The sequence below is a fragment of the Triticum aestivum genome, chromosome 3D (genome assembly GCF_018294505.1).
Source record: "Triticum aestivum cultivar Chinese Spring chromosome 3D, IWGSC CS RefSeq v2.1, whole genome shotgun sequence".
NCBI lineage: Eukaryota > Viridiplantae > Streptophyta > Magnoliopsida > Poales > Poaceae > Triticum > Triticum aestivum.
This window is the reverse complement of record NC_057802.1, coordinates 577240738-577251921: the sequence shown is the minus strand read 5'-3', so window position 1 is coordinate 577251921 and position 11184 is coordinate 577240738. Positions and strand designations below refer to the sequence as shown.

At 47.8% G+C, this 11184-nt stretch overlaps 1 protein-coding gene across 1 annotated transcript; it reads right to left on the bottom strand.

Moving 5' to 3' along the window:
* Positions 1–616: 616 nt before the first annotated feature.
* LOC123075578 (potassium transporter 19-like) lies at positions 617–4044 on the bottom strand. Its single transcript, XM_044498148.1, has 8 exons — positions 3695–4044; positions 3413–3579; positions 3087–3309; positions 2748–2996; positions 2593–2643; positions 2200–2513; positions 1986–2100; positions 617–1904 (listed from the first exon to the last, which is right to left on the bottom strand). The coding sequence occupies exons 2-8, from the start codon at positions 3518–3520 to the stop codon at positions 730–732; spliced, it is 2235 nt and encodes a 744-aa protein (XP_044354083.1). The 5' UTR covers positions 3521–3579; positions 3695–4044; the 3' UTR covers positions 617–729.
* Positions 4045–11184: the final 7140 nt, after the last annotated feature.

The following is an 11184-nucleotide window of genomic DNA, read 5'->3' as shown; positions in this document are numbered from 1 at the left end:
CTTACATCTTTATGGTGGAACGTTACTCCTCTACTCATGAATTTTCCCTGCAGGAGATTCCCATAGATAATAGAACACAATCTATAAGAGTGCCATATTCAATTACTGATTTTTTTTAAATGTCAACATTTTCTATATTCTAGGAAAAAAGAGTTTTTGAATATATTTAAGTTCACGAACTTAAATAAAATTTGTGAACATTCGGTAACATCTGGGAAAACATATTTCTTTCAGATTTTTTCAATTCACACACATTTTTTAAAATTCATGAATATTTTTGTAATTTGCAAACATCTTTCATTGTTTTGGAACATTTTTTAATTTCAAATTATTTTTTAATTCATGAACATTTGAAAACTTTGGCAAACATTTTTTAAACTCATGAACTTTTTGGATTATTATTTGAACATATTTTTTTTCGATTTCAGGACCAATGTTTTCAAAATCTCCAATTTTTTATATTCATGATGCATTTTGTTTAATCTGCGAAATAGGAAAACCATAAAATATTCCTAAGAATTAAAAAAAATCGGATTGAAAACCAGGCATAACGCGCTTTGTGCGGTCAACTGTTCTGCTAGAGCACCCACCGAAGAAAACGGGCCGAAACTGGATATATAGGCCAGGGTCACGTACGACTCGTTAGCCAGCGAAGAAAAAACTAGAGATGGCGCCATTCGTGCGGCGTGTTGTCAAGTTTTGCAAAAAGAACACTGAATACAAACTGATCTAGATCTCATAGGTGATCCCGACCTTGAGCAGCTGGTCCTTGGGGATGGAGAGCGCTTTGTGGCTCTCGCTGAGGTTCTTCCTCAAGAAGGTGTACACGTAGTTGACCACGATCCTCTTCAACACCGACGACCCCGGCGCCGCCGCCACCTCCGCCTCGCCCATCAGGTACACCACCCCACGCTCCACCTCCGCATCGATGAACCGCTTCTCCTCCTCCGCAACCGCCGCCTGCGCTACCCGCCGAGCATCATCGTTGTCGTTGTTGTTGTTATCGCCGCCATCGTCGGTGTGCTGGCAAGAGAAGGCCGCCTCATCATGGACGAACAATTTGAGGCCCTCGATGAGGAACGCCGAGAACTCCTTGGTGCCCTCGATCTGATCGGTGTAACCGTACCGCGCCACGCAGCGGAACATGCGGTGCTCGGCGGGACCGACCCTACGGAAGATGAAGCGCTCGGGCAGCGCCACCCGCGGGATGGGGAGGTTCTTGATGGACATGAAAACGAAGACGGCATGCACCGATGGGATCTTGTCGACCAGGCACGGGAACACAGGAGGGATGCCCTGGACGAGCTCCGAGTAGAGCAGGCCGACGCCGGGCACCCGTCGCACGTTGCGGCGGGCCAGGAGCGCCGTGAGCTCGGCCGCCGGCACCACACGGTCGAGCTCGTACCAGTAACGCTTGACATAGACGTAGTGCCAAGTGGCCATGAGCGCCATGAGCACCAGGGAGAAGCAGAAGGGCAGGTACCCTCCCTCGACGAACTTGGAGAGGATGGACGAGAGGTAGAGGAACTCGGCGAGCCCGAAGATGACATAGAAGGCCACGACGAAGGCGATGTTCTTCTTCCAGATGAGCAGCATCACCACCGTCATGAGGTGCGTCGTGATGGAGAAGACCGTCACCACGCATATCCCATAGGCGTTGCCGATGTTGGTGGTGGTCTGGAAGGCGAGGGTGACGACGATGCTGGCGGCGCCGATGAGGAAGTTCACCTCCGGGATGTAAACCTGCCCCGAGTACTTCTTGGAGGTGTGCACCACCCTCACCCTCGGGAAGCAGCCCAGGGAGAGCGCCTTGGACAGGATGGCGAACGCGCCGGACAGCATGGCCTGGCTCGCGATGATGGCCGCCATGATGGCCACGATGAACGTCGGCCAAAACATCGCCGCTGCAAATTAGTTACAAAAATTGTTCTTTTCAGTTTGAGTTCGATCTTGTTGCAGCTGTAAACAAAGGTTGTACTGCCGACCTGGGATAGATTTGTAGAAGGTGTCACCGACGTCTTGCGGGAATTTGCGCAGGTAGGATGCCTGACCCATGTAGCACAGCGCAACGGAAGGGAAGAGGATGAAGGTGAAACTCAGCTGCAACAGGCCGGAAATCAAGAAAAAAATTAGTCGTGCTCTGTATGCGAGCGTCTGCGTTTGTGCTGTGTTTTTTTAGCACCTAGTACGGAACCGAACCTGAATGGCCCTTATGTTGAAATGGCCAAGGTCAGCAAACATGGCCTCCGTGCCTGTGATGCAGAGGACGACGCCCCCGAGCGAGACCCACGCCTCCTTGCCGTTCCTCCCGAAGTAGTCCACGATGTACTTGGGGTTGAAGGCCCTGAGGACGGTGACGTCGTGGGCGGCGAGGTTGTACACCCCAATGCCGGCGATGAAGATGAACCACACCGAGATGATGGGCGCGAAGGAGTAGCCGACCTTGTCCGTCCCGAAGCGCTGCACCGAGAAGAGCAGGAACAGGATGGCCACCGAGATCCACACCACCTCCGCTGTTTTCACAACAAACTACATTCATTGCAGAACAAGATGACACGCTAAAATCTGTCGACAACGAGACAGCATACGTACATTGGGTCAAGTTGGGCGCTTTCTCCCTGATCCCGCTCACCGCAGACAGCACTGCAAGAACACATCCATCCATCAACATTCGATTAGCATTCAAATGTTCTATAAATTTATTTATGTCCATCTTCTGTGGAACTTGATCAATGTAACATAGGTACCAGAGATTGCGGGTGTGAGGGTGCCGTCGCCCATGACCATGGAGGTGCCGAGGATGGTGATGGTGAAGAGCGCGATCTTGGCGGCCTTGCTGGACTCGAGCCTCTGCTTCACCCACTGCGCCCTCCTCATCTGCGAGTTGGGCTCCTCGATGCTGTAGTTGGACACGGACGCGTCCTCGGCCTGTTGGTTTGGGATCAAGCGTATCTTGGCGTACCGGGAGATCAGCGAGTAGAGCGCGAACGTGCCTCCTAAAATGCCACGCGGTCATGTCAGATGTCACGCCGGCGGCCGGCCCATGAGCAGACGAACACAAGATATACAGAAGGGTGTCGACTCACCGTCGCCGTTGTCGTTGGCGTAGAGGACGATAAAGACGTACTTGAGCATGGGCAGGAGGACGAGGGTGTAGATAATGAGGGAGAGGACGCCGAGGAGGTCGTCCGGGTGCCGGATGCCGTCCGGGAAGGTGCTCGAGTACACGTACAGTGGCGACGTCCCCACGTCGCCGTACACCACGCCGATGCTCTGGAACGCCAGCTGCAGCGTCTGCCACCAGCCCGCCTGCATGCGCGCGTCGCCCACATACGTACAGTCAGTCACAGACAGCAGCCGGCCATTAACATCGGCCGTGCGAGCACAAGTAAAGTTATGTTAAGGTGCTGACCCCGGAGCCGTGGTGCTTGTCGTCGGAGACCTTCTCGGCGTCCCCGTAGAGCGAGTCGCGGGGCACCCTCGTTTCCGCGCCCGCCGCGCCCTCGGCTTCAACGGACATAATGTCGTCTTGGATTCACAGGTTTTAGACGGATTTACTGATCTTGGATCTCGTCAAAACTATACACAATCGGAAGGGTGGTTTCAGATAAACAACAACGACGACGGGCACGACCGATGAGCTCGTAGAAAATCGAGAGACAAGGACGAATAGTAAGGAGATAGTCATATATACCGGGCAAGTAAGGATCTGAAGCAGGCGCGGCGGCGACTCAGATCTTCCTCACGCCGGGCGGCCGGCGAGCAGCAAACGGCGACTCCCTTGCCTGCCGCGCCTCTGCCGGCTTATATACACGCGGCCAAACGCCATGGACTCGACGGCCGACCTTGTGAAAGGCTTGGTCTGAACACTACGTTGCCAGTGGGGAGAAGAAGCAGAACCAGGCAAGCCCTGCCTCAGCTGCCCGCGTCTGCACGGCTCCAGCGCGCTAGCTCGTCGTTAACGCACACAAAGTTTTCCGGCCGTTTGGCGGGCTTGCCGTGTTGGGCGTTCTCGCGTCCGTTGCTTTCTGTTTTTTCCGTTCCCGCGTTGGTTTTTTCTGTTTTGGACTCGGGAGTTTGGACGCGGTGGTGGAACTCATCTTCAGCCAGCAGGGAAGGAGCCGGACATGCCCACGGGATCGGGAAGATACCGTGCGACTCTTTCTTCGACGGATCTTACCACGTACGTACGTACGCACGATCATCTTGGCAGCAGTTTTTTTTAACCATCTTGGCCGTAGGTTTGTTTGTACGAGGAGCAATTCTAACATGGTCCCCTTTTTTTACCTTCTTTTTTCATATGGGGGGTAAAAAGGTAAAAGTTACTTAGACCTACTACTTCATGAGATCATTAGCTTAGATTTATCATATGTACTCTTGCCTCTCATGTGAAAAAAGAAATAGGAGGGACCATGTTAAAACTGCACAGGAACTCGCGTTGAGTTTCACTAGTTGAATACTCCTTCCATTCCAAAATAAGTGTATATAACACGACACTGCTATACACACGACGAAGGCACAGCCGATGCCTGCATTATTATTACGTGGAAGCAGCAACAGTGAGCGTCGACGCAGGAGAACTGTTTGGGAGGAAGCATCGTCTGCAGATCGTGCACAAACTATCACTAGTAGAAAAATGGTCATCTGTCCCGGTTGGTAAGAGCCTTTTGTCCCGGTTTTTGAACCGGGACTAAAGGTTCCTTACTAATGCCCTAGCCCTTTAGTCCCGGTTCTTACACGAACCGGGACAGATGGGCCTCCACGTGGCCGGTGCGGTGAGCCCAGGCAGGAGGGCCTTTGGTCCTGGTTGGTGGCACTAACCGGGACCAATAGGCATCCACGCGTCAGCATTTCAGGGGCTGGGGTTTTTGTTTTTTTATAGGGGGCGTTGGGGGTTTTGGGGGGTTAATTTAGGTGTTTCATATATTGTGTTAGCTAGCTAATTAATAGAGAAAAGTGTCCTCTCTTATCTCCGTGCTTGGTCGACGCTACGTACTATATACGTATAGAGAGGACTAGACACGCTAGCTAGTAAGCAAATGAAGGAAACAGAAGATCGTCATGAACATATGCATACAGAGAGAAGTGATATCGACCACCTCTCCTTCTTCGAGAGATTGGTCGAACAACAAGTTCTCGTATATCTATCCGACACTACCGGCTACATATATACAATAATTATATATGAACACAGGGTCCACATAGTATTCTCCGTTTTCAGCGATCACATGGTCAAGGAAGAATGCCGTCAATTCCTCTTGAATTGCTCGCATACGATCTGGTGCTAGGCGTTCATCCCGCATCCGAAAGATCTAATTTGAATAAAGGGGTCAATACATACATACATATATATATATATATATATATATATATATATATATATATATATATATATATATGAATAAATGAAACTCAACACATATGATGGTAATAAAATAAAATTGTGAATATTGTTGCTTACGCACTTCATATTGTTCGTCAGAGTAGCCCCGCTCACAGGTCGTGTGGCGGATGGACTCGCAAACGTAGTATCCACAGAAATCATTCCCTTGTTCCTGCCACAACCACTTTACAAGAAATAGAGCTCAATCAAACTGATAAGCAAGCATGCTAAATGGTATTGATGAAACTAGCGCTTGAATCACTAGGAGATGCGCGGAACATGCTACTATAGTACTTACTTTCGGGTGTCTAAATTGCACCTTCTTCGGCAGTCCCGGAGCTTTTTTGATGAATTTTCTCCAAACCCTGCCAGACAAAGAAAACAATTACTTGATATCAGGAAATGAACAAAGTTGCTGATATGGTGGATAATGATCGATTTAACTTACTTCTCGAGCATTTGAGTCATGTCCGCATAGTCCTGGGGATCTTTTCGTCTCGAGTCTAAGACGGTTACTACTCCCTGCTCAAGCTTAATGTCTAGGAGAATATAGTGGAAGCTGCGCACGCATGCATAAGTCATCAATTACATTACTATAACCTGGACTAATAAGGGAAACCGAATATGCACAAGAGAGTAACACTCACTTGAAGTTGTAAGGAAAGAGTATTATATCTTTGTTTTCATTTATTACCAACGATCGTAGCAAGTTGGCCTCGGTATTTTCGGCATGATATTTAACCTCAATTGCATCTATGAGATTTGTGTTAATGAATCCAATATCACCGATTTGTCTTTTCTTCAATTCGGCGATCTTCAATCTGCATAATATAGTGAGGATAATTATAAATACATGCAATGAAAGAGCTGACCTATATAGAGAAACTTAATGACAGAAGTAGTACTACTTACAGACAGTAGCAAGTGACCGTTGATTTATCGAGGGCCTTTTGATTGAAAAACTGGAAGAACTCCTCAAATGGAACATTCAACAGTTCAATTCCAACGAGGTCATGCTCCTCTTTAACTCTCAGCGTCAAAGTATCCCTCACCCAGACTCTCTGCAGGTTTTCATGTATCAATCATGTAATCTTCGCATCATCGTTGTTAGAGATCTTTCACCTTTGACGAGAGGCTTCCCGTAATGGTATTTGTGTTCGTCCACCTCCAAGAAATCATAATGTACATCGTCGGACAGGTAATCTCCAAGATTGCTATAACTGGGCACCATCCTCGGATCATTAGCGACGATGTCGCTAGACACCTTGAGCGGGGCTACTCTGACATAGGCATGGAGTCTTCAGAGCAGAACCCAGCCGAGTCTCCCCTTCACCGGTAGGGTGGTCAAGCTGGAGGTCATCAAATCCCTCCGTTATTTCGTCCACCGTCACCCTAGCATATCCTTCTGGAATGGGACGACAGTGAAAACTTGCACCGGGTTCAGGAGGTCGAACAGAGCCGACAGCCGCCTTGACTTTGAAGTTCTCCCATTGCGTCATAAGGTGGCAATGTTGAGACTCCGTGATAGCATCCACGGGGTAGCTAGTAGGAGTCGTCAAGACATGCTCCGGCTGAAGCAGCTCGGTGGAAGCCACACTGCTTCTCCGCTGAGATGGCGGGGTAGCTTTGGGGGTAGTTTCGGCAGGTCGATTGCTGCGAGCTACGTCTCGTTCCTCTAGCGCTTGAACCCTTTCGTGCAGCTTCTGAATTTGGGTCTGCTCCACTTTTTTCCTCCTCTCCTGGCATTTGTAACCGCATGCGTCCGGAAAACCAGCCTTCCACGGAACGGAGCCTGGCGTGCCTCGTGTCTGTCCAGGGTGCTCAGGATTCCCGAGGGCCATTGTGAGCTCGTCGTTCTCTCTGTTTGGAATGAACGTCCCTTGGTGTGTTGCATCGATATAGTGCTGAAGCCTCTTGACTGGTATTCTCATTTGCTCGTCCGTCCAAACGCACTTCCCTGATACAGGGTCCAAGGTTCCGCCAGCCCCAAAGAACCAAGTCCGGCAACGGTCTGGCCAGTTCATTGTCTCTGGTTCGATCCCTTTATCAAGCAGATCATTCTCAGCCTTGGCCCACTTAGGCCGGGCTTTGAGGTAGCCACCTGACCCCGTGCGATGGTGAAGCTTCTTCTTCGCAGCATTTTTCTTGTTTGTCGCTGACAACTTCTTACTCTTTTCCGATGTCTTGTGGGCCACAAATGCGGGCTAGTGATCTCTGATCTTCTCATATTTGCCGATGAATTCTGGTGTCTCTTCTTTGTCGACAAATGTTTTCAGCTCATTCTTCCACCTCCTGAATAGATCTGCCATCTTCTTAAGAGCATGAGACTTGATTAATTGCTCTTTAACTGGTTTCTCCGGATCCTCCTCTGGCGGTAGGGTGAAATTTGCCTTCAGCTCAGTCCAAAGATCATCTTTCTGCATATCATTGACATAAGACACCTCAGGGTCTTCCTTCTTAGGCTTATACCATTGGTGGATGCTGATCGGGATCTTGTCCCTAACAAGAACCCCGCACTGAGCAGCAAATACTTCCTTTGTCCGGATGGGTTCAATTGGTTGGCCGTCGGGCGCGATTGTTGTGATCTCAAACCTTTCATCCGAGCGCAACTTTCTCTTCAGGCCTCGTCTCTTTACCGAAGTTGTGCTCGATCCGGAGGGCTAGAAAAAAGAAGAAAGACGAGAGTTAATTAATATGTGTACATACCAAAACAATGAATGCATCAATTAGCTAGTCAGCACAGGCTTAACTAATATATTGCCTGGCCGGACTCTGTTCGGTCACCAGAGCCATCACCACGGGCTCCTTCTTGCACCAGCATTGGGTCACCGGAGCCATCATAATCATGTCTTTCCTCCTCCACTCTTCGATCACCGTAGCCTGCTTCTTCACGCTGTTCTTCCAGACCATCATTGTCGTTAAGATACGACAAGACATCACCTCCGGCTAAGATTATGTCCCCCAACACCTCTTCTGCTTCCTCTTCTCGTCCGTGCTCCATTGTTTCTACAAATATTACAACATGGCAATTATTACACAAACATGACAGCATGTGGATATATTAGTGCAAACGTAGACCTAGCTTATTCCGGGTTTGGGGTGGCCTCGGCAACGCTTCAAGGGTAGGGGCGCGGCGGGAGGGGGTAGGAGACCGACATCGTTTTTTTCTAGGGTTTGGGTGTCCTCGAGAGTTTTGGTCGAGCGAGAGGGCCGGGGGGGTGCTCCCGTGGTATAAGTTATCACGGTCGAAGTTATCCGGGAGGGGGTTATATCGACAACGGCGACATACATACATGGGAAAATAATGTTATCGGAGAGGGGGTAGGTCGAACCCCCCCCCCTCGTGTTGAAGTTATCGAGACACGGGGTATATCAACAACGACATATCCGATAAAAAATAAGAAGACGAAGAAGAAATAAAAAGAGGAGAAGAAGATATTAATAGAGGAGAAGATTGAAGAAAAAGAGAAGAAAAAAAAGACGAGAAGAAGAAAGGAATAGAGGAGAAGAAGAGAAAATAGAATATTCTATTTTCTCTTCTTCTCCTCTATTCCTTTCTTCTTCTCCTCTTCTTTTTCTTCTTTTTTCTTCTTCTTATTTATTTCTCATCTTCTTCCTCTCCTCTTCTTCTCCTTTCTTCTTCTTCTAAAAATGTAACTTTTGCATATATAAAACTTTTTCTTCTTCCTTCTTCTTCCTTCTATTCCTTCTTCCTAAATATATAAAACTTTTCTAAAAATGAAACTAACCTAAAATGTACTAAATCAGAGAACATATATAGATAAAACTTTTCTAAAAATCTAACTTTTGCATATATGTATTTTTAAAACATCATTACAATTGAAAAAAATACATACATACATACAAAAACATGTAAAAAATACATACATACATATATGAACATACATCAAAAAATACATATATCTAAAAAATACATACATACATATATGAAAAATCTAAAAACATGTAAAAAAATAGCACGGCGGCGGGCCGGCAGAGGCGCGGTGCTCACAGAGGGAGGAGCGCGCGGCGGGCGGCGTCAGGGCAAGCAGGAGCGCGGGGAGTGCCGCGGAGACGGCGTCGGGGCAGGAGCGGCGCGCGGCGGGGCAGGGACGGCGCGCGGCGACGACGTCGGGCGAGGGCGCGGCGACGGCGAGGGCGACGGCGATGACGGGCGTGGGCGATGGCGACGGGACGGCAACGGCGACGGCGGGGCGGGTCGGGGGCGCAGCAGGGGCGGCGCGCGTTGGGGCAGGGACGGCGCGCGGCGACGACGTCGGGTGAGGGCGCGGCGACGGCGAGGGCGCGGGCGACGGCGAGGACGCGGGCGAGCTCGGGCAGCCTGGCGGCGTCGTCGGAGGGATCGAAGAACTGACGAAATTTTCACAAGTGTTGGCTTATATAGCAAATCCATTGGTACCGGTTGGTGGCACAAACCGGTACCAATGCCACCTTTAGTCCCGGTTGGTGTCACCAACCGGGACCAAAGGCCTCTTTTCAGCAGCCAAAGGGCGGGAAGCGGCGCCAAGGGCGTCACCAACCGGGACCAAAGGCCTCTTTTCAGCCTTTGGACCCGGTTGGTGGCACCAACCGAGACTAAAGGGGGCCATTGGTACCGGTTGGTGCCACGAACCGGTACCAATGCACCCCTTTAGTATCGGTTGGTGCCACCAACCGGGACCAAAGGCGTTGTGCTGCTGCGCCCGCGTCGAAAGTTTAGTCCCACCTCGCTAGTTGAGAGGGGCGCGCAGTGGTTTATAAGCCCCACTGCCACTCCCCTCTCGAGCTCCTCTCCATTGCAGGCTTACGGGCCTAATTGTCACTGCTATGCCTGATGGGCCTACTGGGCCTTCTGCGGGCCTGAATCCTGGCCCATCGATGGGTTTCTAGTCGTATTCACGCCGTGGTGGCCCAATAGGTGGCATATTTTTTATTTTTTGCCTGTTTTTTTGTTTTCTTTTTTGCTTTATTTATTTTGTTTTGTTTCTACTTACAACAAAAAAACTTATTTATTTTATTTTATTTTGTTTCTACTTACTTATTTATTTTACTTTATGATAATTCTTTTTGCTATTAAAGTTTCTAACAAAAAAAGTTCTTTATGAAAATTCTTTTTGCTTTCAATGATTTTGAACAGAAAATACTTCGATAATTTTAGTTGCATCAATTTTATATAATTTTAGTTTCAATAATACTAGAGGTTGCTTATAATGTTTTGAACATAAAATACTTTGATAATTTTAGTTTCATAAATTTTATTTATGTTATTAAACTTTATTTTATTTTGTTTCTACTTATATATTTTATTAAATTTTATATTATTTTGTTTCTAATTACTTATTTATTTTATTTGTTATTTTTCATGCACCATTTTTCATGCATTTGCTGATTATTTGGAGATATAAGACCCTAAAATTGAAAAGCATTTCAAATGAACTCTGAAAAGGTTGAAAGTTGGCATGGTATCATCATTTCATCCACATAGCATGTGCAAGAAAGTTGAGAGGGTTACAGCAAAAACTGGATGCACTTCGTGTACAAAACGGACAATCTCTTTCGAAGTATCAGGATTTCATACGGAAACACGTCTGTTATAAAGAGATTTTATTTTTTAAAACTTATTTGAACTCCTGACTTTTGGTGTGTTCAAAATGCACCATTCAAAGCCACATCATCAATTTTCAACCCTTTCTCACTTCATTTATTATTTTTCATGCATTTATTGATTATTTTGAGCTATAAGACCCTGAAATTGAAAAGCATTTCAAATGAACTCTCAAAAGGTTAAAAGTTGGCATGGT